Source organism: Lepisma saccharinum (genome assembly GCF_977018435.1).
Source record: "Lepisma saccharinum chromosome 15 unlocalized genomic scaffold, izLepSacc3.1 SUPER_15_unloc_1, whole genome shotgun sequence".
In the NCBI taxonomy this organism is placed as follows: Eukaryota; Metazoa; Arthropoda; class Insecta; order Zygentoma; family Lepismatidae; genus Lepisma; species Lepisma saccharinum.
The window spans coordinates 395,342-414,557 of NW_028142892.1; the positions used below are offsets into that span (position 1 = coordinate 395,342).

Sequence of the window (19,216 nt, forward strand, 5' to 3'; positions counted from 1 at the left end):
CAATACGTTTACAACACTCGAGTTTACACACCACTTTCCTCAATATGATATTGTAAAAAGTATGTACGAGATATTGACTTTTCTGCAGAAACGATAATTTTCTTAAGTTAATATACAGTTTCCAAATGTATGTAATTCTTCCAGTTTTACGTCGCTTTTCTGTACCTTTTGCTAATCATGGCAATGAGGATGAATGGTTTATTTTGTTATTATCTTATCTAGAATCACTTTCTGCCACTTTTGGCTAATTGTGAGAATGAGGAAGAATGGTGAATGATGATGATGAGCAGTGTGGGAAATGGAGGAGCAGGAGAATCCATCCTCCCAACTAGGCGTCCTTCCTAGTTTATGTGTTGAGTTCACTTTATGCACAGAGACAAGCTAATCCAGACTGGAGTGCCTCCGACAGGTACCTAACCTGGGTCCCTTTGATTACAAGGTGACAAAGTTTCCATTGTGTCTTCAGGGAAGCATTCCCAACAGGAAACTTACATAAAGCATATCTCCACCTGTCGCTCATTTAGCTATACCAAAGAAGTAACCTCTAGCTATCTGCAAAGTTAGAGCAAACATCTAACGAATTACGCTCGTATAACTAACTATGATCGTATTTTCCAGTAAGTGCAACTATCATACTAGGGGCTTCTTTTGAATATCCATGTGCTTGTTACAAGTTTTTTTTCTTATGCAGAAGTAGCGCAAAAGTAGCAAAGTAGCGAGTAGTGCACATGAGTAGTGTAGCGAGCTACTTTTTAGTAAATGTAGTTGTAGCTGTAGCGAAGCTACATTTTTGGACAAGTAGCGGTAGCTGTAGCGAAGATACTTTTAAAATGTAGCGCTCTGATCACTGGTAACCACACCTGAACAACTGTCTACTCGGGCGAACGGTTGCATACTGCTGTCTGTGGCAAGCCCATAGATGCAAGTCCTCAGTGCGTATGTGCAAAACCGGCAAGTGCAATGCTACACCGGCCTAATTGCAAAACGGAAGTTACTTTAAAAATATGCCTCGTATTTTAATAGCAAACATTACAGACATACTATACTATACATGTTGGATTATTACTGTTTAAAATCTTTGCACATGCCCAATATAAAATTACACTGATAACATTTTCCTTAATTGATTCAATGTGACATAATGAAAGCAACAGACTTGCGTGCCTTTTTTCTCGAACACCCAAGACTTATGCATCAATTACGCAGGAAAAGACTCCTTAACTAAAACAAAACTGATGACAGGGCCACATCAAGAAAATACATCTCTTAAAAACTCCCTCAATTCCTAAAACGAATACTGTCATAGACTCCTTATAAACAACTAACACTTGTCTCCAAAGATAAAAGCTGCCGCTGTGAAGGGATACTCAGCATGCTTGAGTACAAAACATAGGACAACATGATCCCAGAGTTATATTGACTGTTGCTCCAGCCACCACAACCTCATTACATGGAAAGTGAGGTTGACTTTTTGGTCCCTTCTCAGGTCACTCGTTACATCCCAGATATAAAAATGGAGACTTCAGGTAACTTGGATTTTCATTGCAAAGCAAGCATGTTTAACAATGATTGATTGACTGAGTTGGTGTTTTAAGTTCACTTTATGTACAGCTAGGTTAATTGAGATTGGACCTACGGTTTAAAGTGCGATCTGAACCACTATGTGCCTCCACCAGGTATTGAACCCAGGACTCCTTCATTACAAAGCGAGGACGCTACCACTGCACCATTGGGGAGGCCCTACAGAGGCTGTTCAGCGTATATTTGACCAAACGCGATTTCTTCCCCCCGTGCTCAGAATGAATTCACCCGACCAAGGTCGGACACGTTTGTGAGTGTAGTGTGTGAGCTGTGGGAATGTGGTTGTGTTTTCTCACTGGACCGAAAATCCCACCCAAACTGAGCCACTTTTGGGAGGAGTACGTTGTATAACTTTTCCAAGTGTTTGTGTTTTCTCGCTTGGTCGAAAATGCCACCAAAAGTGAGTCGCTTTTGGGAGGGTTATGTTGTAGCCCTTTACGACGCAAAGTTCAGTGTGTCAATGATCAGGAAGCAGTGTAAGAGCAAGGGTTGTGACGTTAGTTTGACTTTAATCAAGAATGTCATCGGCAAGTATAAGGATTCCATAGCCCCAGTGTTCTGTTCTCCAACAAAGGGGACGAGAACATGGCCAGTATGCAGGCGAGACTTCGCAGATTGGTCATTCAAGAGAATCCTCCGACCCAAAGACAGATGGCAAATTGTCTAAATATGTCTTTGGAAGCTGTTAGCCTCACCTTACGCCTGCATACTGGTGGTGGCTTGTGTGCATGGCCATGTTCTCGTCCCTTTTGTTGGAGAACTGAACGCTGGGGCCATGGAATCCTTATACTTGCCGACGACATTCTTGATTAAAGTCAAACTAATGTCAGAACCCTTGCTCTTTGCGTCCTTAAGGGCTACAACACAACCCTCCCAAAAGCGACTCAGTAAGCAAGAAAACACAAACACTTGGAAAATTTTTACAATGTACTCCTCCAAAAAGCAGCTCAGTTTGGGCAGGATTTTGGTCCCAGTGGGAAAACACAACCTCTCTCTCTCACAGCTCACACATTACACTGACAAATGTGCCCGACCTTGGTCGGGTGAGTTCATTCTGAGCGTGGAGGGAAGGAATCGTGTTTGCTCAAACATACGCTGAACAGCCTCTGTACATGCATGTTTACAAAGTAGAACTTTACATATTAATAACATATATTAGAAACGAGGGTCTCGTTGACTGTTGATTAGTGACATTAGTGATGTAGTACATATTCAAGCACTTGGATAAAACATAAAGTTGTTATGCCAGTTCGCAAGGTTGAAAACCAAAGCCGAACAAATGGGAACATGTTGTCGGCCTGTGTCAACAGGCCGATTCCAACCTGATTAGGCAGTTGACTTCAAAGGAAATAATGCCGACGTGTGAAGTGCGGTACACACCAAATGGTACTGAGTGTGTCTACACAGTTTGAAGGATTAGGTCTTGTTTGTTCAACTTTCAACAATGGCGTGGACGAACTCGGATGTTATAACATTAATAGAAATTTACAGTGATCGTCCTCTGCTGCGAGACTCCAGATTGGAAGACTACAGAAATCAAAACAAACATGTTGGTGGAAATTGCAGTTTCAATTGTAACTTCTAAAGAAAAAGTTGAATGAAAAATTGAGAATTTGCTACGCCATTTTCCAACAGAACGTAAAAGGGAAAGGGCACCAACAAGTCCGGTAGCATTCGATTAAACCACTTCCGCTATACTTATTTCGACTTTTCAGACTCGGACGAATCCAAAATCTTCAGATGCTTGATAGCACTAGCAATAACAATTACAGAAGCTGCTGCTAAAAGCTCATCATCCTCATCATCGGGTTGGCATGTTTAAAACAACTTGTTTTAATACGTTTAAAGCACACAACTTTTTTTTGTTTTTTACAAAGGTTTAAAATGTTTTGTAACATTTCTTTTTACACTTTTTTAAAACACATTTTGATACTTGATATTAATGGTCTGGTTATTTGATCATTTTGTAACTTTTCATTAATCCTGTGTCATTTTGTTTAGTGTGCACAGAAATCTGTTCAGTGGCTGAAAATACCCATATTCAGTTAACAAGGAAACATATCGTACTGAGTACCCGTGGACTAAGTTTAAAACACCTGGCTATGTATTCTTTTTTATTATTTGCAAGTGTTTAAGACATTTATAAAATTAAGTAGTTATGACATTTATAAAATTAAGTAGTATTTGGATAAAACAGTTTTGTTCCCTACTTAACATCCTGCACATACAGGGGATGGACAAAAATATGGAAACACCTGAAGAAATGCACATTACCTTTATTAATATCGAGTACGACCACCTTTGGAACGCAGAACGGCCTGCAGTCGACGTGGAATGGACAAACACAGGTCGCGTATGGTTGTCAAAGGGATGTTGTACTATTCTTCCTCCAAAGCAGCTGCAAGTTGTAGAGACGATGGTGGTGGGTAGCGGGCTCGCACCTTGGTCTCCAAAACCGATCAAGGGGCCTCAATAATATTGAGGTCTGGCGATTGTGGAGGCCATGGCAGATGTGACACTTCATCTTCATGCTCATCAAACCAATCCTGGATGATGTGACCTGTATGAACAGAGGCTCTGTCATTTTGAAACACGGCATCACCATTTGGGAACAAATTTTGTACCATGGGATGCAGCTGGCAAAATGGTTCCGTAGTCCCTGGCAGTGACATGTCCATGCAGGGTGATGATGGGTCTGGCAGAATACCAGGAGATGGCTGCCCAAATCATCACTGAACCACCGTCATGCTTCACTCTCGGTAACAGACAGTCTGTATCGTACGCTTGTGCTGGCGTTCTCCACACGTACACTCGGCCAGCAGTTGGAAACAATGTAAAGGATGACTCATCCGACCAGATTAGTCTTCCACTGGTCCATTGTCCACTTTTTATGGGTGTTGCACCACTGTCTCCGTCTATCAGCAAGGTCAAGTCACGAGTGGTTTGGGAATTGCAGATCTGTCATGAATTCCGTGCTTGTGGAGTTCTCTTCTGACTGTTTTGATGCTAACAGGGTTTGTAAGCACTGTATTCAGCTCAGCAGTGACTTTTGGAGTCGTGGTGATCTTCTCCTTGGTCACAATCCTACCCAATGTGCATCTGTCTCTGTCACGCAACACACACTTGCGTTCACGCTGGTGCTTCGCTGATGCGGTTTTTCCGGAAGTCTCGTAGGCAGTCATGATCTTCGAGACTGTGCCTCTTGATACACCAAACAGTTCCGCTACTTTCGTCACGGAAGTTCCCACCATACGCGCACCCACAATTTGCCCTTTGAAACTCTTGTCAGCTCAGACATGATTCACGATAACCTGCACGGACCGGTCGCTGAACTGTAACTGGCCCATCTGTAAGGTTGGCCAGGGTGTATACCTCGTAGGAAGTGCCAGTGACCACAGCACCACCTACCATTCAGATGCAAATCGTGTTTGAAATAGCTACCTGTTTTATACCTGGTGTTTCCATATTTTTGTCCATCTCCTGTAGTTGTTAATGTCAATAATTTGTTGCATTAACAGCCCTGTCAAGTGTGGATTAATTGAACCTTCTTGAACAGCTTACATGTGAGATTTAGGAGTAAGGTAGCATCTAGTATTGTTTTATAGAGAAAATATTTGTTTACGATCTCCACTTTTTGTTTGTTTTCGTGACATCAGCATCACATGAGCACCCTTGGCATCAGTCGAGCAATATGGCCGACATGATGAGACGTGTTTGGGGAAAGCTGGAATATCACACTGATACCTGTTGTGTTACAAAATGTAAAAGCCATGTAAACTTCAAGACATACTCTTCCAACCATGCAAGTATTTCAGCCATGTTATTAAAATAGTGTTTCTGTAAAACATTGAAACTGTCCATTTCCTTTAGGATCACCCTGTACATAATTATATACATAAAAACAAACACTGATTGCAACAACGTTACCTGTCCGTGAGTATCCCCGCATGGTTTTCCTGGTTGAAAAATTAAAGCTAAGCCAAAATCAGCAATGCAAGCCGTAAGGTCAGCCTTGAGGAGGACATTCTTCGACTTGAAGTCCCTGTGCGCCACGGCTGGTTTGTAGCCTTCTGCCTTGGTCGTTGGGATTTCATCGTGGAGATGCATCAGACCCTTTGCCATCGACTCTGCTATCTTGCACAAGTCCGACCAAGTCACCACATTGGCCTGCAGGTACATCAAGATTAACAGCTAAGTTTCATGATCACAATATGTAAGAAAATAAGCTAGCACAAGAAACCATAATGTTTTAAAAATATAATGTCGCATGCAGCTATAGATGTATGGTGATGTTGCATTTAAGTTGTCGCTTAAATTTTTTTTTGCTTTTTACTGCAAAGTGGTGCAAATTGCATACCGCTTGGTAAATGACATAAAAAAATTACCACCTGGTACAGTGCATCATGTTTACTACAAAAATAATGATTGTCACTCAACATATGCTTAAATCAATTTACAAATTAATAGTGCACTCCTTAAATATAGTCACCTGCCTGACACCACAAATAATGCACGTTGTAATTCATTCTAGCTCAGTTCTACAAGAAACCAGGATGCATGACTTATGTATTTATATTGATAGCATTCATAAAAATATTGGATCAATAAAAAAATATTGGAAAATTTACCAATATGCCAATATTAATTCATCTTATCCCTGGTTTCTTGCTTCTGAGAAACCATAAAAAAATTTGAAATCAAGAGGGGATGTTAGGTTAAGTCTACAATATGATTCTTGTGCATCAAATTTCAAATGTAGTGATGGAAAGCAATGGAACGATGTGCTCTAAGTTGAAGCATGAAACATTTCGAGTAAGTAGCTTACCTTCAAGAAGTCGCACAAGGAACCCTTTTCGTGAAATGCAGTGATGAGCCAGAATTCTGCCTGCAAGTTGTCTCCCCTCTTTTCGACGCCAGAATACGCAAGAATGTTATCATGATTCATGTGAGGTAATTTGAAGATTTCCTGTTCGCTCAGCCAAGACTGTTTGTCCTGAAATAAAAAGAAAAGTAAAGTTTTACATGTACTATGCACAGCAGCACTGCATTACTTACTTACTGCCCATTCACCATTCCTGGGAAACTAGGATCATGATTCTGTTCTTTACCATCTGTTTAATCCTTAATGCCAAGTGCATTTTCAGTGCAAAATTTATAAAAAATTATATCTCATTAACTATGAATGCTAGTTACAAATTATATCTTGTTTTGTTAGGCACAGTCTAGGCTACAAACCTATGGTCGAAAATAAAATACTCAAACTGTCGAGCCCCCTTGTAAGCAATGCCGGGACGTGAAGCTTCAAAAATATTACCATATTTCCCGACATGTGTTCCATTCTCGTGGCAAGATTTGCAGTTGCTGCTGATACTTTCGGAGAAAATATATTTTCTAATGTAAAAGTCGTGATTTTTGTCACGAATTTGACCCAAACTCCTAAATATAGCCAGAATCAAATTAAATGTAACTAATTATTAATAGGATGCCTCAAGGCATCAAAACATGTATCTCGAAAAAACATTAGGTGTTGGTAACCACACCTAAATGTGACATCTCCGTGTTTAAGAGTCAACAAGTTTTCCAGTAAACTTCCTCTCCTCAGTTGTATGCACACATGTTATGCCACACAATGTTATTCAAGAAACATCGACAATTTCAATGCTGTTGTGCATATGAGCATGATTTAAAATGAAACAAGGTGCAAATTAGTTTGTATCCGGAAATTACCTGGTTGATATCCCTAAAAAAACCTCTTCACCATCCTCCCCCCCCCCCCCCCAATGTTGTGATGAATTTGCCCAAAAATTTAGCAAGCCGTAACTACTGATCAATTGCTTTGATAGGCTGACATTTCTCTAGTTAATCTTTAGCATCCAGATGGTCGATATTTCAACCACTGCAGCACCAGCTTACCTACCGAAGCTATGTGCTGCAGCCAAAGGAATAAGTCTTCTTGGTATCTCCCAATTGTCTTTACACCTCAAGAAAGACCTTGCGAATATAACAGTTGGGCTGAAAAGTTCGTAGTAAAAAATATTTTTTTGACAAAATTCGATTTTATTATTCAATATAGTTGCCTTCAAGGGCGATACAACGATTATAGCGGTCATACAATTTTTCGATGCCATTTTTATAGTACGATTTCTCTTTAGCCTCAGTTTCGGCGATTACCTCTTCATCAGTGCTAAATTTCTTTCCAGCGAGCATTCTTTTAAGGTCTGCAAACAGGAAAAAGTCACAGGGGGCCAGATCTGGAGAATATGGTGGATGGGGAAGCAATTCGTAGTCTAATTCATATAATTTTGCCATCGTTTTCATTGATTTGTGACACGGTGCATTGTCTTGATGAAACAGCACTTTTTTCTTCTTCAAATGGGGCCGTTTTTTCGTGATTTCATCCTTTAAACGCTCCAACAACGCTATGTAATAATCTCAGCTATCTTGATCAACTTCACTTTACGATCATTTAAAATTATTTTGTGGACTTTTTTGATGTTTTCGTGGGTAACAGCCTCTTTGGGGCATCCACTGCGTGCATCGTCTTCGATGCTCATTTCGCCTCATTTAAATTTAGCAAACCACTTCTCAACGGTTGATTTTCCTGGTGCAGAGTCCGAATAATGTTTATCAAGCCAAGCCTTGGCTTCAACAGTATTTTTTTTTGCCAAAAAGCAATGCTTTATTAACACACGAAATTCTTTTTTATCCATTTTTTCACAATAACAAAAGCTGCTTCACTCACAATGCTATATCTCACGAACTAATTATCCGGCAGCTGTGAAATTTATACACGTATCTTTTGAAGGTTAGTACTAAGTAAAAATCACATGGATTTAATTCTAGTAACGCCATCTATGAGTCAGCCTACAAACTTTTCAGCCCAACTGTTATTTTTTATGGGGCTGAGCCGAATCCCCTTTGAACCAATACCAATGTACATACTCTCTCAGATTTCCACTGATGCCGAAACCGATGCTTGAAAATTGTAATAATTAAAAGTTGGTCAAAATATACACTAATACAGGGTGATTCTTATAGAACCGGCCCGATAAAATGAGCTGTAATATGAAATATACCAAACTGGTATTAATATAATTTATACATGATGTACCTTGGATAGTGTGTCGTTGATTGTTCATTGTGATCAGAGTGAAAGTGTCTGCCATTTTCAAGAAGGCATACCTCCACCCACGTTTGCATATTGGCCGTGACTCGCCACAATGTTTCTCTGGTAATGTTCCCGATTTCAGCCGAAATGTTGTCCTTTAAAGCTTGTTTGTTTGCACAGCCTGTCCTTCAGTAAAACCCACAAGAAAAAATCCGGGCTCATAGGGTCTTATGTGTCACTATGTGTCCTTTAACCTTACAGCATAAGTGCTGCCACCTGTCATGTCATGTGTACATTATTCGACTCAGCACAGCCCACTCATTATTATGTCATAATTGTGAGCTGTTATATGCTACACCTGCAGGATTATTAGCAAATTCATAAGGCCGGTTCTATAAGAATCACCCTGTATTAGCGTGTAAGTATTTCACTTTAATTATGTGCATCAATTTACCAATATTTTTGCTTTAAAATATTTGAGGATTATATCAGAATACTAAATTATATGTTATCACAAAATTAAGTGTTTTCAATTGAAAGTAGTGCAAAATAAAAATTAACTTCGAATTTTGCATAATTTCCAGGAATATTAGACCCCACGAAAGTGTGGCACGGAATTTTTGCAGAGCCCATGAAAGATCAAAATGCAGGAAAAGTATCGGCCATACTTCAGCATCGGTATCGGCTCAGCTCTACTTTTTTAATATTTGCTGACTAGTACTTTTTAAAGACATGAAATCAATATTGTAAATTATGAATGAGATGAACTGGACAAACTTACCTGAATTGGGAATATTTTGACAGCAACAGTTTCAGTCTTGTACTGAGCCTTCCACACGGCCCCGAAGCGGCCCCTTGCCTTTATCTCCAGCAGCTGGATCGGACGAAGACCAAAGAACGGCGAAGGAGGTGGCAGCGGGTGTGGCTCAATCGTAGGCACCTTGAAGCAGCAGAACTACTCTCACCGTCATATAATTCACATTATCGAAAACAATTTATATTATATTTACTCCAATATTTTACTTTCAAAATTACCTTATCTGGAGACAATATGAAAACCAGTTATGTTCATACAAAATACACATAAAACACACACGAGCTTCATACCATAACACAAATAGCCAAAAAGTAAAACTTGTCACCTGCTCATCATGTTACATCTTACAAATACGAGGACGTATCAAAAAGTTTTGAGACTAGTTCTGTAACATGCCAACAGATGGCAGCACAAGGCTGCATGCACAGGCACAGGGAGCACCAACCTTCGTAAGTCAGTGTGCCATGAGACATCGTCCTGTGTACATCGTGAGCTGTGCAGCTGGTGCTCTTCTGACCACATGCGTTACCATGTCTGCAATTTCATCATGGACAGCAAGTTAGAACAACGAGCAAACGTGGAATTCTGTGTGAAACTGGGCAAATCCGCCACAAAGAGATGGTTGACATGATTCAGCAAGTGTACGGCGATGCTGCAATGAGTCGTGCGAGGTGTTTTGAGTGGCACGCGTGCTTCAAGAGTGGAAGAACATCACTGGAAGACGATGAGAGATTAGGACGAGCACAACACCCGAAAATGTCGAAACCATTCTGCAACTTGTGCATGAATATCATCGGAGAACAATCCACAACATTGCTGCCATTATCGGTGTGTCATACGGAACAGTGCAGGCAATCCTCACATCTGATTTGAACATGCGCCATGTTGCTGCCAACTTCGTCCCCAGGCTGCAGACCCAGGAGCAGAAGGAACACCGCATCCAAGTCTGCCAAGAACTCCATCTTCCAGTGATGTTCTTCCACTCTTAAAGCATGCGTGTTTCTGTGGCAGATTTGACCAGTTTCACACAGAATTTCAAGTTTTCTGTTCTAACTTGCTGTCCATGATGAAATCGCAGACGTGGTGACGCATGTGGTCAGAAGAGTACCAGCTGCACAGCTCACGATGTACATAGGACGATGTCTCTTGGCAGACTGATTATGAAGGTTGGTGCTCCCTGTGCCTGTGCGTGCAGCCTTGTGGTGCCATCTGTTCGCATGTTACAGAACTAGTCTCAAAACTTTTTGATACATCCTTGTACATAGTGACGTTTTTGTTTTATTTCCCCTCAAATTCGATGTTATTTTTTGCTACAATTTGGTGATATTTTTACATTTCATTTTACTGTTCCTTTTGTGCTTTCAAATTTTCACATGCTAAGTGCTGTAAAGATTAACAAATCTTAATTTTTAATAACAAGTGCATAACTTTAAGGCTTACTTTTGTTAGAAATGACTAAATTTATTACATTTGTAAAACAATTTCATCCCATCAGCCACTAAATATAAAATATTTATTGAAGGATATCACCCAACTCTGTATCGGAGTAGGGAATAACAAATGCAGCTTTTCATCCATCTGGATACTTCTCTTGCAGGAACTGCAGGTACAAGTGCCTAGTTTTTCTTGTGTTCAAAAATGCAGACTTCATTTATGTTGCTCATTCTTTCCTCCAAAGATTTGCACCCAACACTGTATACTCCCCCAAAAGAACAGCAAGAGATTGAATCGTATTTAATTACACAGAGTGTTTCATAAATAATTCAGGGGTTACAAAAATTTATTGCAAGTAAAGTATTGAACTTAAGTTAATGAAGCCAGTTCAGAACGATCGAGGAACGCAAACAGATTGTGTGTGTGTGTATGTTTTGTTAAGCAGCAAGTTCATATCCCTGCCACAAGGCGACACTCAAATCGCCCCCATCAGTCATAGTATTTTGTGCAATGTTTTGGTCACCAAGATCACGGGACCTTACAATGTGTGACTTCTGTTTGTGGGGTTTCAAGTGAGACAGGGTATTCGTCTCACCGATGCTTAGGGACACTGAATTTTCTCGATGCGCGAAATTGTGAAATGTGGAAAAAGATGCAATTTTGAACATTCTGCACGTAACTGCACCCCCAATGATGAAATTTGCATGAGTTTTATTCACGAAGTAATGCGAAATGTGTGCTTTTCCACGAAATGAATGCTTTTCGCGAAATAACCGTGAAATATCATCAAATTAAGTAGAAAACACGCAAAAACCGGCAATCGAGGTTGTGCGTGCAAAATGTTGATTTATAACGAAACGTTTGCCTAAAGTTTCCTACCACTTGCAGCTGAAGAACGTTTCATCTTCGATCACATCAGGAAGACGCTGCAAATTGGGATTTCCCATGCACATAATCTCAGTTCGAAAACTTCGCTCCCTGTCAAGCTGGATTCGTTTCTTCCCCCGAATGTCTACTCAACTTCCAGTTTCATTGAACTTGCTAGCTTTCTTTGCCCCTGCACTATGGCCGCTAAATACTAAGTCTTGTCTAGCAACAAAACCAAACTATCCTTCCCCCACCCTATCGCCGCTACTGGCAGTTACACTTGAAATCTAAGTACTTGTGTATGTGTACAGTATATAAAAAGGAAGTAGTTTATCAATTTATAGCTCTTTGTATGTTGTTTCCTCTCATGTGTGTGCCAATTTTTTTTGTCCACCGCTGGTATATGCCGCTGATCTAACATTTGATTTACCGCTCTCCTCAGTTTTTATTTACCATAAATTTGTCCCCTACCGATGCTGCATGACATTGCAGACCTAAGGGAGGGTATCACAGGAGCGATAACACACTATCGATATGCCCATGTTGATGCAAGAAGTAGACTATTGTGTCGATGTGTGCCGTGTTACCCATGGTGCACACATTGAACATTTGTAGGTGTACTGTTTGAGTTCCTTGATCATTCTGGACTGGTTTCATTAACGTATGATCAATACTTTACTTGCAATACATTTTTGTAAAGCCTCAATTATTTGTGAAATACCCAGTTTACTTTCTTATTGAGTACGTAATGAACCTTAAACATGTAGCAGCATCTCCTAAGAAGTAGGCACCACCACTTCAACCAGAAATAACAGAACTGCATAGAACTTTCAGTAACTTGCTTCGAACAGAAGTAGTACCCGGTGTCAAAGAAGTCTTTCCCTGATTACAAACTTTATTCATATCCGCTATATGCAATGTAGAGATGTGAAAGTGGTGGCAAAATGTTGGAAAACTAACCAAGTTTATTTGTTGCAGGTTTCAGCAACATGGCTGTAGTGTAGCAGTGTCAGTGCCCAGGAAACCAGAAATGTTCACAAATCAGGAAAAATCTCAGTGTGTCACAAGACCCGGTCACCAATAACAGTGCAGAGGAACTTTCAAACAACTTATGGAAAGATGCCGCCCGATGTCGAGACCATTAAGTCGTGGTATGACAGGTTCAAGACCACAGAATCTGTTGCTGACTTACCGAGAAGTGGCCGAACCATCAACCTCAGCGATTTCAAACAACATAAAACATCAGCCAAAAAGTTATCTTTATGATATTTTACACAAACGTTTATTTTTTCGTGCCAAAGTGCAAATTGTACAGGCTTTGTTGCCTCATGATACCAGGGGACACACTGAGCTTCTTCCTGATTTGTGAACATTTCCGGTTTCCTGGGCACTGACACTGCTACACTACAGCCACGTTTCTGAAACCCGCAACAAAAAAATTTGGTTAGTTTTCCAACATTTTGGCACCACTTTCACATCTCTACCTTACATATAGCGGATATGAATAAAGTTTGTAATCAGGGAAAGACTTCTCGCACACCCGGTATATCTGCAGTTTAAATTGCATATTTCACAGCATGTTTGCATTAAAGTATTTAAATCCATTGTTATTCTGAAAAAAATATCATTGCAGCATGCCATGAAGGCATATTGGAGAATGACAGACAGATTCAAATTTTTGCTGGAATCGAACAAGAAGAATGAAACATCTCAACAGGATAACTTCTTCCAAAATCTAACATGGCCCATTTTACCAATTTTTACCTGTTTTGTGTTTTAACCATAAAATGAGCTAGTTTTAATTCTGCCGAAGAAGCCACATGATGTGGTGAAAGGCTTGAAGATAATAAATGCACAGGTTTATGTCAAAGACAGTGACATTTATATTAATAATAGTGGCATGAGTTTTGCATTAGTAAAATTAGTACTCTTATTAAAAACATGCTATAAAACAATTATTTAGGTTGGCAGGAAAAGAATGAGACTAACAATGAGAATAGAACATGATTAAATTAGAGGAAAAGTGACTGAGGGTCATGTAACTAGTGACCTTGATCTGTTGACAAGTATCGATGCTCTTCTTAAAGGTTCGCATAACCACTTTTTATAGATGCCAAATAATCTAACACAGTTATCTTTAGTGGTTATCAATATATAAAATAATAAACACTAAAAATAACTTAGATTATTTTGCAAACTTAGATTATTTTGCATCTGTTTACAAGTGGAAGTGCCAAGTTTCTGCAGGAGTTGGTGGCACGTGGCAGGTGGTATTTCCCAGTAGTGTCAGGCGTAACATGGACAAGTGACCTGCTCTCGTCCTGTTGTGCCATCATGGAACATGAATTTCGCGGACAGCCTGTTTTTTGTGGAAAGACGGTGTAACAATATCAGAGGTTGTGAATCAGTTACGAAACTGCTTAAGCAGCGAATCGGTTACAAAACCGCTTAAGAAGCAGCAATCAATACAATGGAAGCATGACAACAGCCCATGCCCATAAAAAGCAAACCAGGTTTCACATGTGGGAAACAGCTGGCAGCTGTAATCTGGGATGGCATTCTGCTGTTACGATGGCTCCAAATTGGTGAAAACATCAGGCATGACAGCTCTGTCGTTTTCGTCACAGAATTAAGCAAAGACGGCCAGGTAAATGGACAAAACATGTCTTTATTCACACGATAACGTCAAGCCCCATATATCTGCACACACTATTGGAAAACTACAGGAAGTCGGGCATACAATTCTCAAACATCCTCCATACACGTCAGACCTTAAACCCTTTGATAATGCCTTGTTTGGCAGTACGAAAGAGCCAATACGCCAACAGAAATTCATCGATCCCAAGCCCTTACAGAAGGCTGTCTGCTCCTGGTGTCATACCATCCCAAAGACTGGTTCCGTCAATGTATTGAGGCATGGGAAGAATACGTCCTGTGTAACTAAAAATCTCAAGTTTCTGCTATGGAATATTCACATCCAAGTCAAGTGAGTCTCATTCTTTTCCGACTGACCCAAGTATAATTCAGACTTACTAAGTAATTTTGATTGTGGTCAATATTTACCGAGCATGCATCCTGTACCTTCATTTTGCAAATTGTAAATAATTTTCGATATTCCACAACTGCTTAAAGATTACAGTCTTACCTCATGAAAATAAGATATTCTGTAGTGCCTGTAGATCCAATAGCAAGTTACGCTAAGCAAAGCGAGAATCATGAATGGCACGATGGTATACAAGAGAGTGAGGAAACCTTGGCTCACTGGTGGTGGATTCTCAAGGTCACCTGAAACCAAAGAAGCAATGGGTTATAGTCATTGTCATACTCAAAGATAAGCACATGCAGTAATATAATAATATAATATTTACGGTTTATTTAGATGAACGCGAGATACTAATTTTCCGCAAAACTTACTTGTAGAGTTCTTGGGAACTCGTTGCTTTTTTATTCCCCAAACATGAATTCTGAACCTTCGTTTGTGAAGGAGCTGCTCGGGGAAAAGCAACAAGTTCCCAAGCAGATGGTGGCAGAAGCCACCGAAATTAATAGAGCCTTTACAAGTAAGTTCTGCGGAAAAAGTTAGCAACTAGCTTACGCCTAATTATTATCAAGCTCATCTTTTATTCCCCAAACATGAATAGGGTTTATTTCTTCACATATTTATGGTAAATAAAACTTCTTCACATATTTATGGTAAATAAAACATCATAATTGCAGAACAAACAGTAGGCACATTTCTGGATCAAAAGCGGTACACAAAATAGCATTTCAGTATCACTTGCTTTTCCACACTTCCATTACTGCAATTCTGTCTATTTCGACCTTCCAGACGATCTTACTCAACGTCTTCAACGAGTATAAAATGCCTGCATCCGCTTAATTTTGATCTGAAGTGTAGGGATCATTTATCAGTCTCAGGGTGGCTACAAACAAGCAGAAATGAAATTCCCTGACTTTTCCAGGTTTTCCAGGACAAAATTTACATTTTTCCCTGACAATTACAAACTAAACTAAATCGATGTTTTTGCAAATGGAAATAATAAACTCATACAGATCCACGTATGGTTTTGTTAAGTACCAATATTATCTTCCATGAAATTGACTTAATTTCTCTATTCTCTATGATTTGAATTCAAAATGCAAAATAGTGAATTTGGAAAATTATTACAATTCACAAGCTAGGGAAGGATTACGGAATGTTGTCATACACAGCAAGTTTAAAATAAAATAAATGAGATAAGAGTGAAGAGTGAATGATTAAGAAATACAATTTGTAATTTATCAGTCTCCTTATACATTCTCAGTATTAAATGTTGATATTTCCACTGAGGTTTGGAACCCTCTGCTTGCAAGAACCATGAGTGCAGACTAATTTTTCGATCCATAAGGCTACTTCTCTCTTCTCTGTACAGCAAACAACTTAACTCTTGCATATAAGTGAAACAATTGAATCGAATAAAATAAAGTGTCATATTTCCTTACATTATCAATGGGATTTCTGCTTCAGTACAGTATATCCAAGTGAAGTACTGTGAAACTGACAACATGCAGTTATACCATCAATGCTGACGAAAAGGGTATGTAGGTATTGGAAATTGAACGCAAGGAATTTATAGAATTGCATTCTATAGGTACCTGATTTAGCTAACCAAACACTAAAACAGGAACACTCTAATAATAAGAGCTTCTGAAAGTTCATATACGAGGGGCATACTGAAAAAGCACCAATGGTGCCTATACACAGCACTAGTGGTCGGAGAGCGACACACACACACATGCAGGCAGGAAGAAGTGGCATGTAGCTGTAATCTGGTACAGTTGCAATGCAGCCGTTTTAGGACAGTTCTAGGTTAAACATTGCAGCTCTCATACAGTCTCCCGCCCGACCCTGTGGTCGAGTGGTTAGCACATCGCGCTGCGACGCCAAGGGTCCCGGGTTCGAATCCCGGTCGGGCTTGGTTGTTTGTGAATGTCCATTCATCAATTTCATCATTTCATCACTCATCCCCATCTTCGCAAATTAGCCAAGAGGCACAAAACGCGAAGTAAAATAAACTAAATCAAATCAAATCAAATCAAATCATACAGTCTCCCACCAACGTAGCCTACATTGCATGCTCAGAATTTGGCAAAGAGCCACCAGCAATCGTGTGAGGTGTGCAGACCGGACGTCATGAGTGATGTCAGACAATGGTGCAGACAATTCACGGAAGGCCAATCGAATGTGCACAACCCCATACAATTGAGTACACACGGGCCCTTTGCATCACTTCAGGTGAGAGATCTTGGACCACTCCCTGTTCAGCCATCCTTGAATGTACCGACTTTCAATTATTTGTTTAACTGAAGAGGTTTCTGGCAGGGCAAGGATTTGACAGCTATACTGCGGTAGAGATAGTTCCAGTCTTTGTAGTCAGACACATATACCATGGGCATACAAAATTTAGTGCCATGCTACGACAAATGCCAGAACAACGGTGGTGATTATGCCGAAAATTAGGTTAGGACTCACTGTTACTAATGCAATAAAATACAACTGATATTCATGCTTTATTTATGCCTAATCGGTAGGGACCTTCATATTTTGTTATTTTTTCAAATTGGTGTATTTTCTTATTTTTTACAATACGGTGTTATTTTTCCCAAAATTCACATTTTCAATTTAGCGCATTTTCTGGCAAATATCTGAAATTAAATTATACCTTCATGGTGTCTTTAAACTACTGTTTCAAATTGTAAGTCACATGGCTTACGCCTCTTCGTGAGAGTTTGATATCTTGAAAGTTATTTTGGGAAAGTTATTTTCCATACTCCTTTTTTAATTTTAAGGTAAGGATTTCAGATAATGGAATTTTCCCCATATACATTGAAGGATGCATAATGACCATACGTGGCGAAGCACCCAAAAAATTAAAATCAATCAATCTCACGTGACAGATACCGATCATATTATGGCACCAAAAATTGGCATTATCTTTTTTTGACTTGTTAGTGTTACGTTTCCCAAAATTTGCAATTTTGTTTTAGAACATTTATCTGCCAAATATACTGAAACGTAATACTCCATTGTGCTTTTAAACTATTATTTTAAATTGTAGGTCACATGGTCTACGTATTTTCGTGACAGTTTGATATGTAGGAACAGATTTTTGAGGAAGTAAAAGTAAAGTGCTCCCTTGCACTTTTCCATGAAGGTGTATAGTAGGGGTGTGGAGTTAGGGCCCCACACTTTCTTGATCAAGGCTGAAGGTATGGGTGATGTGATCAGCACGCTCCTGGCTACCTTGATCCCTCAAAGTTTCCTCAAGGTACCAGCTTCATATGATGCTGGGTGGGCACCGGAGCAGTTTGAATAGGTTGCAAACATCCCGGTTCTCCCCCGTAGGAGATCGACCATGGGTCTCTCGCATAGTAGTCAGACGACCTAACGACTGAGCTCCATTATTACTCGCTCGACAAACGCCGATGGTGCACACTTAGCTTGGTAATTCAAAACATATTTCGTGCGACAAATACGAAGATGTGGCTCCGTGTGACGGTAGATACGCACTCGATCTCCTGTTAGAACCCTGCCACTTTGCTCTGTGATGCAAATGGTTTTGATAGAAGTTAAAAAATCGAGGGAAATACATGATTTAATGTGGCTGTCATAATTATTCCATGTAGTACGTATGTATAACTCTATAGTTTACTCTTGAGTGAAATGTTGGAAAACTTGCATGTTCTATGTACACAAACATGGCCTAGAAAAGACAAGAATGTTCGATTTCATGAAATTTTTCGTTGTTTTAGGACATTTCTTTAAAAAAAATCGCTAAAAACTCCAACAATTTGCATTTTATGCCAAATTCACATTATTTCGATATTTCGAATGGGTGAAAAATGTATCCACACATCACTGCACATTTCTAAACACAACTTCGCAGCAATTAATTTTTCACGGTTTTGGCGTTTGCGAAAAAACAATGTCCCTACTAATTGGAAATTACTTTCTGGCCACCCCTTGAATAAATAAGTAGATGGAAAGTGAAAATTTAGCAGGGCTGGCACAGAAAAGTCAATTCTTGAAGAAAGTGATTTGCTTTTTATGATTGAATGATTCGAGTAAATATGATATTTAAATATTTACATATTTATTATTAGTATTTTATTTCATAATATTGGACATTAACCTTACTCAGTGAAAGATTAATGACCATCTATCATGAGTTTAAAAAAACAGGACAGAGTGTGGCGTTAATTTCATTGCAATACCAGTGTTGCAGTAAATTTGACATTGGGAGCATGCACTTGTCAATTTTTATAACGTTCACTAATGCAGATGTATGTTTCACTTTTTCGTGATAGTATTCAATATATGTCCCGTTAGGTGGATTCTCTTGATATCTAAGAATAGTGCAATGTCATTG

The 19,216-nt window shown here is 39.5% G+C and overlaps 1 protein-coding gene across 5 annotated transcripts in view; it reads right to left on the bottom strand.

Annotated features, from left to right (window-relative positions):
* put (activin A receptor type 2 punt) overlaps positions 1 to 19,216 on the bottom strand; it is a 59,924-nt gene that overhangs the window by 14,556 nt on the left and 26,152 nt on the right. For 4 of the 5 annotated variants that reach the window (XM_083115811.1, XM_083115812.1, XM_083115813.1 and 1 more), the window contains exons 5-8: positions 14,953 to 15,092; positions 9,471 to 9,644; positions 6,407 to 6,574; positions 5,509 to 5,748 (exon numbers count right to left, since the gene is read on the bottom strand). In XM_083115811.1, the coding sequence (XP_082971937.1) occupies positions 5,509 to 5,748; positions 6,407 to 6,574; positions 9,471 to 9,644; positions 14,953 to 15,092 (722 nt within the window). The remainder of the gene's footprint in view (positions 1 to 5,508; positions 5,749 to 6,406; positions 6,575 to 9,470; positions 9,645 to 14,952; positions 15,093 to 19,216) is intronic. The other variant, XM_083115814.1, reaches the window with a different exon arrangement.